Source organism: Nuphar pumila, chromosome 10 (genome assembly GCF_984573655.1).
Source record: "Nuphar pumila chromosome 10, dmNupPumi1.hap1.1, whole genome shotgun sequence".
NCBI classification, from domain to species: domain Eukaryota; kingdom Viridiplantae; phylum Streptophyta; class Magnoliopsida; order Nymphaeales; family Nymphaeaceae; genus Nuphar; species Nuphar pumila.
In genome coordinates this window covers 39,376,497-39,397,855 of record NC_143258.1, presented here as the reverse complement: position 1 = coordinate 39,397,855, position 21,359 = coordinate 39,376,497, and the positions used below count along the sequence as shown (strand labels likewise).

The 21,359-nt window shown below is 39.6% G+C and overlaps 1 protein-coding gene across 2 annotated transcripts in view; it reads right to left on the bottom strand.

The window, feature by feature from the left end:
• LOC149826702 (Flavin containing amine oxidoreductase family) overlaps positions 1-20,917 on the bottom strand; it is a 78,954-nt gene extending 58,037 nt beyond the window's left edge. For both annotated transcript variants that reach the window (XR_016434786.1, XM_090018949.1), the window contains exons 1-3: positions 20,302-20,917; positions 15,190-15,375; positions 14,976-15,060 (exon numbers count right to left, since the gene is read on the bottom strand). Coding sequence is in view for 1 of the 2 variants with exons in the window: in XM_090018949.1 (XP_089875075.1) it covers positions 14,976-15,060; positions 15,190-15,375; positions 20,302-20,775 (745 nt within the window). In the remaining variant the exon portion in view is untranslated. The remainder of the gene's footprint in view (positions 1-14,975; positions 15,061-15,189; positions 15,376-20,301) is intronic.
• Positions 20,918-21,359: the final 442 nt, after the last annotated feature.

The window sequence follows — 21,359 nt, the reverse complement described above, 5'->3', positions numbered from 1 at the left end:
AGAATATAGATGTTTTTACTCTAAGAGTAACAAACTATATATTTCTAAAAATGTAACCTTTCTAAAAAATGAAAATGGTTTCGAAAGAACCAAGGAAAACAATGAAGTAGATTATACTTTTTTATTTGACCTCTTGCCATAAGAAGAGTTGACTTCTTGTGAAGATTCTTTGAATGACAATGGTGATAATACCTTAAATGATAATGAAAATGGTGATGATAATGTGCATTCAAATGATAAGAATGTGGAATCACCTATAAAAAATGATGATATTGTTGATAAACTCATACAAATATATACCCGGCGTGAGCAAAGGAATCCTTTAAGTGCTTTAAAAAAATATTCACAAAATTCATCTTTAAAAGAAAACTCTCTTAGAAGATTCAATCGTGTCTCCAACCCACCAAGTAGGTTTGTATCTTATGACACATTGACACCAAATTATAGATCACGTCTAATAACTTTACATTCCCATCACATTATAATAAAGTCAAAAATCTTTCACAAAAGGATGAAGCAATGAATATAGAATTTAAAGCCCTTGAAAAGACTAAAACATGGAAAATAGCTTCATTACCCATACGGAAGAAATATATAGGATGTAGATGGATTTTTAAGGTTAAAACCAAAAGCGATGAGACTCTAGAAAGATATAAAACTAAGTTAATGATTAAAGGGTACTCTCAAGAATATGAAATTGACTATGAAGAAACTTTTACCCCAGTAGTTAGAATGGCTAGTGTTAGGACACTCATAGTCGTTGCATCTATTCAAAAATGACCCCATATACCAACTAGATGTTAAAAATGTTTTTTAAATACTGAAGAAGTTTACAGCCATGGTTTTGTATTGAAAAAGGGAAATCCTTAAACTTCAGAAAGCTTTGTATGGTCTTAAACAAGACCCTAAAGGTAGGCATGATAAATTTAGTAATGTAATGACTTATTTGGGTTTTCATTTTTGTTATACTCAAACTACTCTTTTTGTCAAAAAGTACAGGTTCTAAAGTTATTATTCTTCTACTTTATGTAGATGATGATAATCACCGAAAGTGACAAGTAGGAAGTTAATGATATTAAGAATATTTATATATATATATGTTTGACTTAGGTTGTTTAAGATATTTCTTAGGCATTGAAGTTGTGTACTCTCCCAGAGGGTACATTCTTTCTCAAATGAAACTTGTTGATATTTGTACTAAATATGGTATTTCATATAACAAGAAACTACAAACACCCAAAGTGATTAATGCTAAATTAAAGTTGGAAGATGGGACTATGCTCGAAGATCCTATACCTTACCGCCAACTTGTTGGGTCACCCACTTGTCTATCACTCGGCCAAATATAGCTCATGCAGTTCACTCTATCAACCAGTTTCAGTATGCTCCAACTACTGTACACATGAGTGTTATATTAAGAATTGTCAGATATATCAAGAGTACTATAACAAAGGGAGTTTTCTTATCCTCGTCTTCTTCATTAGATTTACATGTGTGTACTGATGTTGATTGGGGAGGAAATCTCAATGATAGAGTCTCAACTACAGGTTTTTGTGTATTTTAAGGTGACTTTGATTTTGTGGAGATGCAATAAGCAGCAAAAAGTATCTCAGTTCCAATAGAAGCTAAATATTGTGTGAGGGCTACGACAAATGTGGAGCTTGTATGGCTAAGAAATCTTCTCAAAGATATGGGGATAATAATCTCAAAAGATTCGAAGATGTGCTACGATAATAAGAGTGTAATTTATATTGCAAGCAATCACACCTTCTATGAGCAAACCAAACACATTGAGATGGATTGTCATTATGTTCGTGATGAATATCTTAGAGGGATCATTAAGTTGTCGTATGTTACATCAGAATACCAGTTGACTGATTTTTTCACTAAGGTTCTTCCTGCTCCTCGGTTTATTTTTCTCTTTAACAAACTTTTGATTTCTTGTTGTATGTTTGAGAGGGGGTGTTAAAACATGTGTATATATATACATATCAATGTTGTGAATTGTGTTGAGGCATAAGACTTGCTTGTGAAGCGAGGCGTAAAGCGTAAGCTTCACAAAAAATATTAAAAAATCAACTAAATAAAAAAACAAAAATAAATTTATAAGGTTTTATGTCAAGAACCGCTGATTTTATTTTGATCTAGGTCATATTCAGATTTGGGTCAGCAAACCCAAATTTGACTCACACCTGGGTCAAAGCAGGCCCAGGTCTAGTTTAGAACTGGGTCAGTTTTGACCCAAGTCTGATTCAGACCTGGGTCAAAACATTTCTGACCCAGGTCTTAATCAAACCCAAGTTTGGCCCATGATCATAAAACCTGGTTACCGATATTATATAAGGGAGAGAGAGAAAAGAAGCAGGAGAAAAAGGAAGAGGCGGAGGAGAGAGAGTCTCGTTGTATACACAACAAAGGAAGAACATGAGGCAATGGAGGATGAGGCGGCAGAAAAGGAGAAGCATGAGGGAGCAGACAGAAGAGGAGGAAGAAAAGGAGGAGGCAGAGCGAGAGAGAGGTACCTCGATATTGGGGCTCACCGAAAGGGAACATAGGAGGCAAAGCGGTGCAAAGGGTGGGGCCGATCCTCGATCCCTCTTTTCTTCTTCTTCTTTGTTTTCTTAAGAGAGAGAGACTGCCAGAATGGTCAGTCAGTCGGTCGGTCATCGAAAAGTCTTGCCGCACCGATGGAAGAGAGGTGGAGAAGGGGAGACGATGCCCTAAACCCTTCTCTTTTTTCATATCTTTTATAAAATAAAAATTGTTTTTTAATAACATTAAGGTGGTCAAATGAGGCCTTTGACCCCATTTGACTACCTTATATAAGAGGTGTGTGCTTCATGGGTGAGGCGCGCCTCGAGACAAAAGCACTCTTTGAGGGGCATGAGGCACACGCCTAATACCCTGAGCGCTTTATAGTTGCAACATCTAGGCATAGAGTGATGCGCCTCACTTCGAGGCGTGCTTTTGACAACATTGATACATATATTCATATATTTATTTTTTGGTCTTGTATGTAATAAATATTGTTTATTAAAAAGTAAAACCAATATTTTTTTCTTTATTTTTTTTTGTATTTTTTACTTTTTGTAATTACATAGTTCCTTGAGGGGTAGTTGGGAGCTCCCAACGACTCTAATTGGGAGCTCCCCAAGGTCTCTCCCTCTCCTCCTTTTTGTGTATAAATACGGGTTATCTCCTCCCTATTCTTTCAATGCTTTTCCAAGCATATTATCAATAATATCTTATTCTTTTACTTGCTTGTGTTGCCCTTTGTTGGCTCTTTGTATTGTCCCTTAGTGGACTTATGCTTATCCACTCTGTGCGTGTATTGTGCCTTTGTATTGTCTACTCTTGGACTTGTATGTGTTTTTGCACTTTGTTCTTGTAATTCCACTTATTTCATTACATCTACGAGCAATTGTATTGCTATTTTTTTTTCTCTTTCAAATCTAACTATAGGCGGTGAATTTGTTCCTAGGCCTTGTACATATTGCATGTCATATTATGAGAGCTCGTCGTGCCCAAAGTCATTGCCTTAGCCCCCTGATCTTTGTGTAAGGAAACGTGAGCCTTCACTTACGAAATAGCACACTCACAAAACCCACAATGGGCACACATAATAAGGCTCACAAATATAAAAAAAATATGTTTTATTAAGGCTCACAAATATGCAACAATGCATACGTAAAAAGAGGGGGTTCAACCCCTTTTATATATAAGAGAAGAGGCTCAAAAAGCCATTGGAACTAGTCCAATGGCTCAGACTTAGTCAAAATAATACAAAAGGAAAGAAAAAAAGGTTTTACAAAAAATATATTGCAAATATATGTACAATATATATACATATACAATACGTATATATGTATATTCGTTAGATTTTAACACTTTGGTGGCCTTTTTATGAGACTTTCATTTTTTGTCTATTCTCATTTATTCTCTCATAAAGAATTTGCATATAAACACTTGGCATAGTCATGGAAAGATTGGAAAATTCCATATCAAATGACCTTTTTTATTGATGATAATCATGAGATTTCCAAAGATCGAAAATCTTGATCAATAGAACAATATGCTAGCAATTTATATACGTTCAATGTACTCTATGGGTAGAGGAATACATAGAGTTGAACACGGCTGGTTTTACCTATTACTGGATTTGAATAATGACTCGTATGAAAATTGCTAATTTTCCTTTTTTGCAATATTGTCATAGGGCCGGCTGTGGTCATTAAAAAGGAATATTTACACGTTGGAGACAGTCGGCCCAAGCTTACAAGTTTTGGGCTACAAATGGTTGTGAGTTCAAGCCTTAGAAGGAGTGATATTCTCCCCTTATCCTAGAAGCTGCCTCTGCCATCCAAAAACGTCAAATAGAAGAGCCTCATCTACCAGTTTTTCAGCCAACTAGAATGAGCATGAAAGCAGTCATTGGGTACGGAGACTGGTATTTGCGAAAGAAAAAAACCAAAGGCATTGTTTAAGCCGTAAAGGGTGCCAGCATCCACTGGTAGGTGTTGTCAAGTCATATAAAAACTCCAATGCAACACATCATGCTGACAAGTAGTAAATCCAAATAAAGCTACAACATGACTCATGAGTCAAAGGAGATGAGCGCCCCCCGCCCGATATTTATGGGTTGGACCGCACACTACAATCCTATTCCTCCCATGATAGGAGAAGGGCAACATCATCATTGACATACCAGAATAAGAAACAAGAGCTAGTCGCTCCCTCCTCCACGCTCTTGCTTAGCATTCCACATGTGATCCTGGATGCAATGAAGGATTTGGATAAATGCTCCTGAAACTTCCTCCAGAGACCTCCATAAAACCAATAGTTTCTTTACCATCGAAAGCCTTGATAAAGAAGAAAGGATTGATATAGCCACACAACTGTGAATGGCCATACTAAGATTCCCAATATATCAAAGCAAAAGAGATCTAGGGCATTTTTGGTTGAGTCCCATGAGATTTGGACTCATGCAAATGAGAAAATGAATCTAATTGGCATTGGCTAAACAAACACCAGAAAATGAGGGGTGAGAAATGGACTCTCAATTGCCTTTACAAATGAGAGTTGCTTTCTCATTTATGCGAGAATCAAAATCACATGGAGCCTCATGTGGTTCTAATTTATATGACTCCAAATCAAATTTGATTTGGAGTCACATTTGGCCCAACAAACCAAACTTACCCTTAGTTTCTCATGGCCTTTGCCAATATAATAACTTTATAAGAAATGCCAACACGGAGAACAAAGGAACAGTTCAAATAGCATCCACTAATATCACCAAAAAATTATTAGTCTTTCATTAGAGGTTCTATCACAAATGTTATGAAGCACCAAGAAAACAGCAAACATTTTTTAGCATAACTTGTAACAAACGAGCAACAGTGAATCCCTCTAGGCCTAACTTCCATTCATCCTACTCATTGTTTGCTACCTTTATACATTTGAGAGAAAGAGAGTAACAAGCATGAGCACAAGAAGAATAGCATCTCATTACACTTAGAGGTTGAAACCTCTAGTTTTAATACATATTGCACAAAAGAAAGAAACAAAAAGGATGGATGCGTTCAAATAAACAGTGACTCTATATCCTTGTTGTAACCTTAGACAAAAAGATAAAACAAACAGAAAAAGACACCTATTTCCTAATAGGGGCAAAATGACCACTATGGTCCCGATACGAGAAAACAAACATATACACACCAAGCACTATTTTCCACAGTTATCCCCTTCACTTAGCCCTTACCCTAAAGTTTTGTGATGTAATAAGTGCATAATGATCATTGATAAACTTATACATATGGTATGTCATTGACTACCTTATGTCCTCCATGAAGAAGTTGACAACTAAGGAACTGACGGATATGAGCAAACCAAAAGTAATCATTAGCCAATGTCAATTCGAGACAATCTTGCAATAAATTAAAATATTCTTTGTTGAGAAAAACTCAAGAAAATATCCACATGCATAAAAAAACAAAAAGTAAAAACGTGTAAAACTATATTAAAAAATAAAAAATATAGAAAGTGTTCATCACATTAATATCATGATAAAATCACAATATTTCAAAACATGTGATATTTTGAAAATATCGTAACTTTTTGGCATTATATGGCTTTTAGAAAAATCAAGAGAGAATCATGACACAATCAAAATATCACCAATATATGTTACATAGTTGTTAACCAATAAGAACCACCTATAGTAAGAACAACGTACACTTTGAATCTACCAAACAAAAACTAAACTCAGAATAAAATCATCTTGACAACTGCATGTGTGTGTTGCGAGTGGATGGAACACGGCAAATATGACTGAATAAAAGTTAGCATCTCCCTGTACTTGTTAATATTGTTAATATATCAGTAAGAGACTTGTTCTGATGAGAAATCTTCTATAATGTTCATTGATATCTGAACTCATTGGTTCACCCCTATCAATCTGAATGACTAGCCTCAAATCAGGAGGAAGAACTGGTAGGCAATTGGTTGGAAGTTTTCCTCATATGGATCATTAGAAACTAATTTAAAGGGCCAAGAAGCTAGCAGCCTAAAGGAATTCACGAATTGGAGTTGGGTCTCATAAAAGAGAATGAATATGATCTCTTCCCCTCTCCAATTCCCAACTGCAATGTACCTGAGATTCTGGCCTGTTGATACTATGGGCAAGACGGGAACGAGTAAATCAAATAATATGCCGGAATAAAGAATTGAGGATTAGCAATCTTTTTTAGAAATTTAATGGATTCAATTTCAGTCATATACACACACAAGGAAGGTAATCAAAAAACAAAGAAAATGATTTCTTCCTACTTTTATCACTTAGAAGCCATGCAAGAAAAGTCTCAGCTACAGTTTTGAGTGAGAGAAAGGAGTGAGGATGCTCACTTTTCAACTCTGATTCTTCCACTCCAGTCATTGTGTTCTTTATGTTACTTTGAAAGTAGCTGCTTCAGCTTCAGCCACTCGAAATTTCAATATCTCTTTCTATTTTTCATTGAACGAATAGCATTTTCTTCTAGAATCCTAGCTATTCTTAGCACGATATTGGGGTATCTTATTGCTATTACTCAAACAAGCATGAAACCTATGCTTGCATATTTGTCCATAGGTCAAATCAAATATATAATTATTAGAATAATTGTTGGAGACTCCAACGATGGATATGAAAGCATGTAACTTGCATGTTATTATATATCTCCATGAGTCTAGGAACTTTAGCTTGCATTGTATCATCTAGTCCATGTATTAGAAGTGTTAACATTCAGGATTATATGTGAAAGTTCCTTTTTGAGATCTCTCTTTAGCCATTGTGTAAAACCCCATTTAAAAAAAAATTATTTGTTTGGACCCGGGCCGGGTCGGGTCCGGACCCGACCCGGGCCCCTTTTTTTTACGGTTTTAAGTAACCCGAGTTTTCGAGCGCCGCTCCTCCTCCCCTTCAGTACCGGGCAATTTAGGGAAACCCATCGAGGGTTTCCCCATTCGGTTGCCCCCCTGCGCCCTTAAGAGAGAGGTTGGAGGGCGAGGGGAGGCACGCCTCCCTCTCGCAGCCCTCGCCCCCATTTGCGCCGAGCTCCTCCCTGCTGTGCACGCCGCCGACGCCGGCCACCACTCCCAGGTACGCCGCCCTTTTTTTCCTCCCTCTTTTCTTCCTCACCCCCCTCCCTGTCACCTCGCCGGGAGGCCGACAGGCGGCTCACAGCCACTGCTGCGGCCTCCCACCACCTCCCTGTGTCATCGGGGCCCCGACAGGTGGCCTACGCGGCCCCTGTCGTCCCCTTCTCCCTCTGCGATTCGCCGGAGTGCCGGCAGGGGTCCAGTCACCCCTGCAGCACCCCTTTTTGCCTGTCTTCGTTTTGGGGTTGCCGTGACTCGGTCTGGCAGGGGCTGAGGCCCCTACCATTCGTTGACTCTACCAGGCAGGGGTCGAGGCCCTGCCACCTCACCGCCATCGGCAGGGGCTGGGCCCCTGCCGTCTCGTGTCTGTCGGCAGGGGCTCAGCCCCTGCCACTTGACGTTGCTGGCAGGGGCTCAACCCCTGCCACTTTTCTATTGCCGGCAGGGGCTCAGCCCCTGCCACTTAATCGCTGCTGGCAGGGGCTCAGCCCCTGCCACTTTCATTTTGCCGGCAGGGGCTCAACCCCTGCCACTTTCATTTTGCCGGCAGGGGCCCAACCCTGCTACCTTTTTATTTCAGGCAAGGGAGCCCCTGCCACTTGGCTGTTGCTGGCAGGGGCTCAGCCCCTGCCACTTGATTGTTTCTGGCAGGGGCTCAGCCCCTGCCACATTTATTTTGCCGGCAGGGGCTCAGCCCCTGCCGCTTCTTTGCGATTGGCAGGGGCTGACCCCCTGCCGCCTCGGTATTTTTTTCGACAGAGGGCTCAGCCCCTGTCACCCCGCGGCTGTCTGCAGGCAAGGGCTCGCCCCTTGTCGTTTTTCTGATTTCGGCCAGCAAGGACACACCCCTGCTGCCTCTCTCTTTTTCTATTGGCAGGCTTGTTCTCCGCATAATAATTAAAGTAGCACTATTGCAGACCTCGCATCGGACCCCCGCTCTGGCTCCGCGGCCCGAGCCTCGTATCATCTACACGCGTAGACGCACGCAGCTGCACGACATCCCGAGGTAGGGGAAAGTCGCACGAAGGGTTTGTATGAATGAAATAAAAATTATAAGGATTCTGTGATAGAATAGTTTATTTGGCATGCATTCTCACTCGTAGAATTTCCCAACTGGTGATTGTCTGTGTTGTGTTTCTGCATCCGTATTCTTTTGAAATTACATGCTTATTGTTGAGCTCTACGAGTAGACTCATTGCTAGAAAGACCTTATTTCTGTATTTTTGCCTTGCTCACTGTTATAAGTTACTATAGATGCCTTATTGATTATTGCCTGATGAATCTTGGATGCGACTTCTTGATTCTTAGTATTCGAGCATGCCAAGCATAATACAGACATTTATAAAACCTTGTGATGGGTTATCTATCGAGAACCCACAAATTTACTTTCGTAATTAGACCTGAAGATAAGTATGATACAAATAGTACGGGAGGTCATTGAGTACCTCGAAGTGATTAAGAAACTCCTTATTGATATCCATGAGATAATACCAGCCTCCACAGGCCCATCTGCTCAGAGAGCAATTCATGTCATGCATGAACCAAAAGAATCATAAAACTTTATATTGCCCTCTCATCGTAGTTGTACCTCTAGGAAGGTACGATCGTACTTTTGGACAAGTACGTCCCATGTGGGTTACGATGGTGGGATGATGAGGTTGTAGCAACCTCGATGAGTGCAATTAGCACAATGCTGAGATCACATAAATGGTGACCATTCGCCTTCACAGGCAAGATGCTCGAGTGGGTCTAATAGACCAGAGCATGCAGGATGGGGCGGCGGTTAAGAAACCCCCGTCGTACTCATCCGATCTTCACGGTTCATCAAGGGAGATGATGGATGGTACAAAGACTCCGATGGACAGGTTGTTAACAACCACCCCACAGGCAAAAGACTCGGTTTTCCCCAGTCATCGGAGTTAGGGGAATTGGGATTACCATAAATTATCCTAGGTGGTAACTCCCAGGCACTTCTGCAGAAGTTGGATGCATCCATGGGCCACGAATGCCTTTGGGGATTTACTCTCTTGGTCACTGACCGTCCCCTTAGGAGCGGACTCAGTCAGCCATCCGGGTTAATGAAAACACCTGACATAATAAACCCCCGGATCGGTCTCGGCTGTTTCTACGTTTCGCGTTTGTGCGTACCCACAGGCCAGTTAATATCAGAACTTAAGGAATATCTTCATGAATAGTTGTAGATGACTGAGACTTACACTGCTTCGACTAACAGCTCTTTGCACTTATTACATTTGTTAGAATAGACTACAATTGTTTTAATTGCTTAAATATCTCATGAATGTCCTGATTTATTTTCATTCTACTTATTTGTTCGTGCACCTACAGGTTTGTTATGAAACTGACCCATTTCATGGGCAGGTGAGGAGTAGGACTTCACTGGCGGCCGATGGCGTGGTGCAACATAGATCAAGATTTATCTTCTTTCTGCTGGCGGCTTGGCTCTGGGTCTTTTTGGAGTTTTCTTTAGATTTATTGAACTTTGGAATAAAATGCTCATTTTGTAATAAACTGCAGATTTTAATCTATTGCCTTATTTCTTAAATTCATTTAAGTTGTTGTACATGTGAATGATGGTTTTTCAGCTAACGTACCCAGAATTGTTGACTTGTGTTCCTTTCTAAATGTCTTCCGCTGTCGTTTTTTAAAAGTTAAAACTTTAAATCTTTGAAAGGTTTTTCGATAAAGTTTTCGAAATCACAAGTCGAAATTTTGGGGCGTTACACATTGTGTCTCATATCTCTAGGGGTATTCCTCCATTAGTAGGTGTTTTTGGAAAACTCTATCTTTTTCTGGAGTGCATGGCAGGGAGTGTTAAAATATGGTATGGGTATGTTATGTTTTATCTTTTAACACATGCTCAATGCCATTTCATTAATGGCATGTCTGTAATTTTTCCAACATTTGTATTTTTCCCTATTTATAATGTTTAGGGCTGGGAGGTTGGATTAACGTGCGCCGCCCCCAGCCATTGGGAATCTCCCTCTTCTCTCTCTCTCTTTTCTTAGTTCTTGCAGTGAAGGCTGAGCCCACAGAGAATCTCATATGGTATCAGAGCTCGGTTGCGGAACCCTACCAGTCAGCTGTTCAGCGAGTCCTGGTAACTTCTAAACAAACTATTTTGATACAGTTTTTTTTCTGATTTCTGATTTCCTCGCCCATTCCTCCTTCGATTCTTCCTCCTTCACGGTAACTTCTGCACTTCTGCAAACTGTTTTGATACAGTTTTTTTTCTGATTTCTGATTTCCTCGCCCATTCCTCCTTCGATTCTTCCTCCTTCACGGTAACTTCTGCACTTCTGCAAACTGTTTTGATACAGTTTTTTTTTCTGATTTCTGGTAACTTCTGCAAACTGTTTTGATACAGTTCTTTTTCTGATTTCTGGTAACGTCTGCAGCAACATTAACGACTGCAATTTTTCCCTCTTTAACTGCAGTTTCCCCTATGTCTGCAGTTTTCACGTCAACGACTGCAGTTTTTCCTCTTTAACTGCAGTTTCTCCTCTTAGATTGCAGTCTCCTTTTGATTGCAATCAAATCTACTGCAGTTATTTGGTATTTCTTTGATTTATTTCCTCTTTGATTACAGTTTATTTCCTCTTTGATTACAGAAGTTCCCTTTTCTATTACTGTTTAATGATTTCTGTGCAACGCCTATAGGCAGGTTATCAAAGTCTATATTCTCGACCCTAAAAAAAAGGGTCTATTAATATCACTGGTGCATTCCTTATTAAAGTTCTATTGATTGATTAAGTGATCTTCATTTTTCTTTTCTTTCTCTTCATTCGTCTTGTTCGTTTATTCGTTGTCCCATTAATATGGATTACTCTTCGTCATCTACCTTGTCCTCCGGTCCCTCTGCAAATTTCTTGAGTCAGCTTGTTACAGAAAAACTTACTCACTCTAATTTTTTGACCTGGAAGAGACAAATACTTCCTTTTATACGGAGTCAGGATCTCGATGAACATCTGGATGGTTTGGTTCCTATACCCCCACGGTTTATTTTGCAGGAAACCACCAATGAGAAGGGTGACACAATTACTATTTTTTTTAAGAATCCAGAGTATACAGTCTGGAGGAAGCGAGATCAGTCTTTGGTTGCTTATATTACGTCAACATTGTCTCAAGAAGTGTTGGTTACTCTTTCAGATGATTGCACTGCGGCGGATCTGTGGAGTAAGTTGTCTCAGACATACTCTCAGATATCAGAAGCTCGAGTTATGTACTTAAAAAATGAGTTTTAAAGTTTGAAGAAAGGTTCCATGCCAGTCATGGAATACATAAGCCGCTTGAAGAGTATTACTGATCAATTGGCGGTTATTGGAAGTGCTATTTCAGATAAAGATAAAGTTCAACAACTCCTCAATGGATTGAACCCTGATTTTGACATGTTTACCACAGCTTTGTCATGCCTTCCTCACTTGCCTACTTTTGACGATCTTCAAGCGAAACTTCTCCAGCATAAGATGATTATGAAACAAAGAGCAGAAGGAAATGAATCAGTTCGTTCTCATTCAGTTTTGGCCATGGACACTTCTGTCGGTTTTGAACGAGGAATGAAAATAAGTCTGCTACTATTGTGGACACGAAAGTGCCATCTACGGATATGCAACAACTTTTGTCATCAGCATTGTCACAGATGACGATCAAGCAAAATGAACAAGGCGAGTGGTATGTTGATTCCGGCGCTGCCACTCATGTTACGGGTAATGTCGGTAAGTTATCTCACTTATTGCCTTATTCTGAAAAAGGTAGTATAGTTACAGGAGATGGAACTTGTCACTCTATTAGTCATACTGGCAGTGCACATATCCCTATGTCAGAGTCCTCACTTCACTTGTCTAATGTTCTCCTTGCTCCTAATATTAAAAAGAACATTGTTTCTGTAGCTAAACTTGTTGACGATATGAATTCTTCCGTCGAATTTACTCCCTCTTCTGTTTATGTTAAGGATCTACGAACGAAGGAGACGTTCGCTAAGGGGGAGCGACAAGGAAACATGTACGTCTTCAAGGAGATTCCCTCAATGTCTTCACCTTCAGACCCAGTCTTCCAGTTGAAGTCGTCCAAGCATTCTTCAGTGTCTTCGCCTTCAGAGTCTTTGCTTTTCCCTTCGTTGGAAGTTTTTAATTCATCTCATTGTAATAAGCCAGACATTTGGCAGAGTCGTTTGGGTCATTGTAGTCGGGGCTTCGTTGAAAATCTTGTATCTGATGGTCTTCTTTCAGAGTCTAGTTTATGTTCATTTTTAAATAATAATAAATGTTCCTCATGCGAACTTTGCAAAAGTCATGTTCTTCCGTTTCATATTATTAATAAAAGGGCTTCAAAGCCATTTGAGATTATTTGTTCCGATGTTTGGGGGCCCGCACATATTCCTTCTCTTTCCGGTAGTCGTTACTATTTTATCTTTATTGATTCTTATTCCCGTTATACTTGGATATATTTCTTGAAACATAAGCATGAAGTTTTTCAAGTATTTCGAGAATTCCATTTGATGGTCAAAACAAAGTTTTCCTATGATATTGTGCACTTACAATGTGATGGTGGGGGCGAGTATTCATCAAACGAGTTTATTGTCTTTCTTCGGGATAAAGGAATAAGTCGACAGGTTTCTTGCCCTCATACACCTCAACAAAATGGGGGTGCGGAAAGGAAACACAGGCATATTGTCGAGAGTGCGATGAGCATGTTACATGATAGCAATGTGCCCGTTAGTCTCTGGACAGAAGTTTTTCATACATCTGTTCATGTCATAAATCATCTTCCTATGGCACTTCTTGATCAGCACTCTCCATATTATACTTTATTTGGGCAACATCCTTCTTACGATGAGTTGCGTGTTTTTTGTTGTGTTTTTTGTTGTGTATGTACATATTGATTCATCTCTGTGAAATAAGTTTCAGGACAAGGCCGTTAAGTGCAGATTTGTTGGGTATGCGGATGAATACAAAGGCTATCGATGCTATGATCCTACTACAAAACGTATTAGGACTTCTAGGAATGTTGTTTTTGATGAACAAAATTTTCAGGTAAATGACTCTGAAGCGTTGCCATCTCGAGAAGTAGAGGTATATGATCCATGGATGAGCGCAGATCTTTTTGCTAATACAGAAGAAACTTGTCAGGCGAATTGTACTTCCTTTGGCTTGAGCCGGGGGTTGGATGACTCACAGATGTGTGTTGAACCAACCCCAGTAGAACGCTTCTCTGGACAGATATACATTAGACAAGACAAAAATATAAAGCAGAGGAATGTGGAAAGCATCGCTAATGATCCGGCTCAAAGGTCGTCACGCATTAGGCATCCTATTCAACGATGGGTGAGTTATGAGACCTTTTCTCTTGATTTCCAGTTGTTTATGTCTCAGCTCACAAAACAGGATGAACCCACTTGCTTTAATCAAGCTCTTCAATCTCGTCATTGGACTGAAGCTATGAATGAAGAAATGAAAGCACTTCATGAGTGCCAGACTTGGAAAATAGTACCTCGGCCAGAAGAAAAGAATGTAGTTGGCTCAAAATGGGTTTATAAAACAAAGTATAAGCCTGAAGGAAGTACCGACAGATATAAAGCACGAACAACAATATGGTGAAGATTACGATGAAACTTTTAGTCCAGTAGTCAAAATGGGTACAATTCGTGTCATCATATCCCTAGCAGTCGACCGAGGATGGAGGCTTAGCCAAATGGATGTTAAAAATGCTAGAAGATCTTCTTTAAAATCAAATTGAGTATGATTGCATGTGTAATAGCATTTACTATGCCAGGAGTATCAATAAACCCAATTATTGAAATTGCTCAAGTTATCTTGTTTCAGCTTCTATGATTTATTTCTTAGTTCAAGATCTTTGCTACTAAAATGGGATAAAATAAATAAAGAAACAGTAGATCTGTCACGCCAAAAATGGGAATGGACTGAGAGACTGAGATTATGAAATTATAATCATTTATGTTGAAGAGCAATAACAATGAGGAGAGAGTATCCCTGCTTAGTAATTTCACTCTTAGATTTGGTTATTTGACTTGTTCTAGTGTACCAAAGAGAAAAATAAACTTCAGAGAAACCTTGCTATGATTTGTACATATATTTCATGCTAGAGCAAGAAAGATAAATTGCCCAAAATGTTCCAGGGTGCAACTGAAAGGTAATAGGAGTTCATTACAAGCCTTCCTGAACACAACCTTAATAGAAATTAAGCACCTGAAAATATCACTCAAAATTCAGCCTCAATATCAAGCATACTACAAGAAAATAATAGCAATGAAGAACACCACACAAATTTATAAAATAAGAGAAAAGGACAAAAAAAATAATATGAACCTGAACAAAAGGGCTCTATCAAACGTTCAAAAACCTCATCACCAAGATTACGACGAACAAATTCTTCAACAGATTCCTCACGATCCTAACCTTTGCCAAACTTTCAGGCATTAGTGTCACACCAAAAGAAAAAGGAAGAAAAAAATTAACTGTAAACATGCATTTTTTGCACTATCAATTTCACAACAATTAGCAAGGCAACAAGAGTACAAACTGGTGGAGGTGGTCGAAGACCGATTGCACCAAACCCTGCTCGTAGCTTCCCAATAAAGCTCATCAAGTCAAAGAAAGGCAAATCAGCAGGACTTGAAGGTACTGGCCTCAGTTTTCCACCCCATAATACAAAACGTGGAGCATTTGGATCACCCAAAACAAGTTCATCCTTCAACCCACTGTCAACCTGCCAAAACAAATGTCAGCAAGAGATAACCGTGAAAAATTCAGATGATGTAACAGCTATGTTCAATAAGAAAAATAAGTCAACTTCATTAACAAGCATAATTATGCATGGGAGTGGGCAGTGGGCAGCCAAAGTTTAGATGTTGGAGACACAAAATATGTATCAAACTACCCAATATGACAAATCATGAATTCATTAAAAGTAGAAACAACAGACACAGGCCTTATGTGTTCAAGAAATGCTGCAAAGTATCCAAAATATAACCTGCAAACAGAAAAATATATCAAGGTACCCAAGTCCAACCAATTCACAGATCTAATGCCTGTACGGGGAACAGGAAAATAATGATCCGTACATTGCATGGCCAATAACAGAATGCACGAGAACATTGGAAATAACCATGTAGGTTGACCGGATCAGCCAATTTTGGAATTTATAAAGTTGGCAATAGTACAAAGATACCCGTAAAGTCAACTCTTGCAAACGTAACAAATGCATAAAGCTAGTTTGACATGTCCATTTAGGTGATCAGAGCTAGCATCGAAACGTCCTTCTTAAGGATTTCTCAGCAAGGAAAATTTTGTATATTTAAAAAAATCAGAATAAGGGTCTTTAACTGGTTAGTCAAGACCATAAAATTAGGTTAGCCACTTGGAACATAGGGTCTTTAACCGGTAAGTTGGTAGAGTTAGTAGATGTTATGTGTAGGAGAAAGATTGATATTTTATGTCTACAAGAGACCAAGTGGGTAGGTGAGAAGGCAAAAGTGATAGAACCTTGGGGATATAAGATTTGGTATACAGGAATAAATAGAAATAGGAATGGAGTAGGGATTGTTATGAGTCATGAGTTTATAGATAATGTAGTTGAGGTCCGTAGGAAGGGTGATAGGATTTTACTTATTAAATTAGTATTAGGTACGGATATTATTAATATTATTAGTGTTTATGCACCTCAAGTAGGTTTAGATGATTCCATTAAGCGTCAATTTTGGGAAGATTTAGATGGAGTAGTACAAGGGATATCTTATGGAGAAAAGCTTTTCATCGGCGGTGACATTAATGGACATGTAGGCATTAGTAGGGATGGATTTGAGAGTATCCATGGAGGCTATGGTATAGGAGAAAGAAACGAAAGTGGAGAAAGGATTTTAGATTTTGGTTTGTCCTATGATATGATCTTAGCAAACACTTGGTTTAGGAAGAGGGAGTCTCACCTAGTAATATTTAAAAGTGGGGTTAATACGAGTCAAATAGATTTTTTCCTACTTAGAAAGAGAGATAGGGGTTGTTGCATCGATTGTAAGGTTATACCAGGAGAAAGTGTAGCTACACAACATAGAGTCTTAATTGTAGATCTTAGAATTAGACAATGCCGCAAAAGGGATAGACATAGGATAAATCCTAAAATTAAGTGGTGGGCACTGAAAGGAGCTAAACAAAGAATGTTTGTAGAGCAGGTAGTTAAGGAACAAGGAACCTGATTGGTGTCTCGAGGAGGATTCAGAATCAATGTGGAATAAGATAGCGGGTGGCATGAGAAAGGTGGCTAAGGAGGTATTGGGTTAGTCTAAAGGCGGTGCACCGTTAGGTAAGGATACATCAAGGTAGAACGAGGATGTCAAATTGGCTATTAAAGTTAAAAGAGAGTGTTATAAAAATCTAAGAGTCATGATAATGAAAATTTGGAGAAGTATATGATAGCAAATAAGAAAGCTAAAAAAGTAGTTTGAAACGCGAAGGATAAGGTATATAAGGAGGTTTATGACAAGTTGGATACCAAAGAGGGTGAGAAGGATATTTATAGGCTTGCAAAGATGAGAGATAGGAAATCGAGGGATCTGGGTACGGTTAGATGTATCAAAGATGAAACACAAAGGGTTTTAGTCAAAGATGACGAGATTAAGGAGAGATGGAAAGATTATTTTGATAAGCTATTTAATGGAAATCATGCTCAGGATCTTGGAGACTTGTCAATTCCTTTTCATAAAATGAATCGTGACTTCATGCGCAAGATTCAAAAAAAAAAATTGCAGAGGCTTTGAAGAAAATGAAATCAAGAAGGGCAGTTGGCCCAGATGGTATACTCGAGGCTTGGAAAAGCTTGGGAGCGAAAGGTTTAGAATGGTTGACAAATCTTTTTAACAAGATTTGGCAGTCAAATAAGATGCCTAATGAGTGGAGGAAGAGTACTTTGGTGCCTCTATATAAGAATAAGGGTGATATACAAGATTGCACAAACTATCATGGTATAAAACTCATGAGTCATACTATGAAACTTTGGGAGAGGGTAATTGAGTCTAGGTTGAGGAAGGTTATCAAATATCGGAGAATCAATTTGGTTTTATGCCTGGAAGATCAACTATGAAAGCTATACATCTTCTTAGACAACTTATTGAGACAAATAGAGAGAGGAACAAAGATTTGCATATGGTTTTTATTGATTTGGAAAAGGCATACGATAGAGTACCTAGGGACGTTCTCTGGTGGACAATAATGAAGAAAGGTGTTTCTCTCAAGTACATTAGTATAATTAAGGATATGTATAAAGGAGTAGTAACCAATGTTCGCATTTGTGGAGGGGTGACAACCAATTTTCCTATAACAGTTGGGTTACATCAAGGATCTGCTTTAAGCCATTTCCTATTTGCTATAGTGATGGATGAGCTTATGAGATCAATTCAAGAAAATGTGTCGTGGTGTATGTTGTTTGCTGATGATATTGTTTTGATTGATGAGTCTAGAGTTGGGGTTAATGCTAAGTTAGAATTATGGAGACAAACATTGGAAGCAAGAGGTTTTAAGTTGAGTAAGAGTAAGACAGAATATATGGAATGTCGGTTTAGTAAGCAACAAAGTAGTGATGGGAGAGTAGTGAAGCTTGGTGAGCAAGAAATACCGGTGGATGATTGTTTCAAATATTTGGGATCTATCATTCAAAAGTATGGCGAAATTGATGGAGAAGTAAATCATAGGATAAAGGTTGGGTGGATGAAATGGAAAAGTGCAACTGGAGTGTTGTGAGATCGTAGAATGCCATTGCGGTTGAAGGAAAAGTTTTATAGGACGACTATTAGGCCCGCTTTACTATATGGTACGGAATGTTGGGCTGCCAAGAGACATCATATTCAAAAAATGAGTGTAGCTGAGATGCGTATGATTAGATGGATGTGTGAAAATACAATAAAAGATAAGATTCAGAATGAGGAGATACGTAAGAAGGTAGGTGTTGCACCCATTGAAAATAAGATGAGAGAGAATCGTTTACGGTGGTTTGGAGTCTTGGACATATTCGGCGAAGGCCTAATGATGCTCCAGTTAGAAGGATGGAGAAATGGGAAAATATATTAGTTAAAAGAGGTCGGGGTAGGCCTAGGAAGACTTGGATAGAGATGATAGGAAAGAATATGAATGCTTTGAACCTTACCGAGGACATGGCATTGGATAGAAATGATTGGAGGAGAAGGATTCATGTGGAAGACCCATAATGATTTTCTTTTTTGGTTCATATCGCCGACCCCAATTGTTTTGGGATGAAGGCGTAGTTGTTGTTGTTGAAAAAAATCAGAAAAACGTGAAGAACTTTAAAATAGAAAATAAATAAATTTTATCAAAAAATAAATACAAAATAGAAAACTAAAACTATGTCCAAATCACAACAAATTTGCAATATATTATAACTGGAGCAAGTTAAATTTATGGCAGTTTTATCGTAAACTTATCATTTATGAATTCAAGACACCACCAATACTTGTAACATGGATCAGAAAGATCCATTTTCAAACACTTCACAATGAAAATCTGTACAAAACTTCCACCCAACTGCATGTAGATACACGCACAAACATGCACGGACATGCACACAAACACTTGTACCCTAATTCCACGCACAGACACATAATGCAGATCACTGGGTGAACATATGTGAAAAAATAATAAATAAAAGCATATTCAATTATTTTATATTTGAAAATTGTAATCAAATACTGCCTCTCTATATCCATATATCAGTTATCATCATGATCAGCCACAACAAGAATGCCCATCTGTTGCAGAGTCAGAAACTTATACCTACAAGGCTACAACCTATCTTATATTTTCAATTTTGTATAGTTCATAATCACCATCACCAACTATTGGACCATCCACATGCAGTCCCACTTTCGTGCATCGTTTATTTACTACAACTATTATTTATTTTCAACCAAATGCTCAAGACTTCCGAACGTTCCCAACAAAATGCAGGTGATTGTCGTTATGGCCATCATCAGACTCTGTTCAATCTACACGAGTGGGCAAAGATTTCAGAACTTTTCGTTTAGTATAAGCATAATTGACCACATAACACTAAAATCCCCACAATTTTCTTGTTCCACCCCACGCATCGATGCCCAATTTCCAACTTTGTACAAACTGAAAAAAAAAAAGTTTTAAATGCCTATACTTCCCAAATTTTGGCAATGCAGTAAAAACCTGAGGCATCAATTCATGTTAGGTGTCTAACCAATACAACAAAAAGCCCTAGGGTGAGATTAAGGTGGGTAAAGTTGAGTCCTTAAACCACCAGGACCCTACCAAACCCACCATGCTCCACAGCCGACGTCCTCAATGGCCCATTCTAGGACGACTTTCACTCTGGCCTCAACTCCAGGTAGCTATTTCCATTTTTTTTGCTGTTCTCACTCTTGTCCAGGTAACCCTTTTCCTAGGTTGTTCCTTCCGGGATTCGAACTTGAGACCTCGTGGTTGCTCTGATACCAAATATTAGGTGACCAACCAATACACCCAAAAGGCCCTAGGGTGATTAAGGTGGGTAAAGTTAAGCACTCAAACCACCAGGATCCTAACAATTTGCTACTTTTAAGAAGTAGATGCAACATCATCCAGAGCAGGATAATAATAATAAGAAGAAGAAGAAGAAGCTTACGGCCATGGTGAGAATGGCATCACTGGGCTGGAAACTGTTGGGGCCTTCTTCCCACAAATAACCGTCCCTCTCAACCGTCGTTATGTTACCTCCGACGCGCTCCCTCGCCTCGGTCACGATGATGCTGCCGACGGCATCCCGGTGCTTCGTGGCAAGAGCCTGCGCGATACTCAGGCCGTTGATGCCTCCGCCCACCACTACGCAATCCAGCAACTCGCCCGAATCCCTCTCCGAAACGACGTCCGAAGGAGAAGAAGAGGCAAAGGATTCCTTCGTGGCCGAGCAGCGAACCCTAGCTCTGCATTTCCTGCGCAGGAGGAGATGCTTCGTGCCAGCGGAGGAGGAGGGCTCGAAGCAACGGGAGGGGCAGAGAGTGGAAGCAAGAGGGGCGGAGAGAGAGAGGGTTCCGGCGAGTCGGCCTGAGAATTGGCCGGAAGACGGGATCCCCCGCGGCGGCACCAGACCGACGAGCATCGCGACGATGACGAAAGAGTCGCTGAACGAGAAGGGCTACGGTTTGTGGAAGGGACTTGCCGCTCTCGCTGGCATCCCCGGTTGGTTGTGGACTTCGACCGCGCGGAGAGATCAGATCATCCTCTCCGCCAATCCTGTCGGAGCATGTCGCCGTATAGCCTCATCATTTGTCAGACGCGGGACCCAATCAGACTCCGGGTGCTAACGGATCCAATACGGGCCGGGTCATGTTAAACTTGAATCCAAGTCTGAATCTAAAATAAATTCAGACAGGGCATGAGACCTGATACGAGCGAAGCAGGTTATAAGTCCCCCCCACCCCCAGGGCTCGTATCCCTCGTGTGTGTGTGCATCACTTAGGGTGGGAGTTTGGTGCACTAAGGTACCCTTTTCTATCATTCTCGCCATGAAATGATGATTTAAGAAAAAGACAAAAATATCATTCATCTAAAAAAGTGAAATGATGGTTCAAGATCCTTTATCTATAAAAGTAAAAATATCGATTTTAGAAAAGGACAAAAATGTCTTTCATGCAGAAAATGGAGGATGACGTTAACTCTTTAAAGTCCAAATGTTTCACTTTC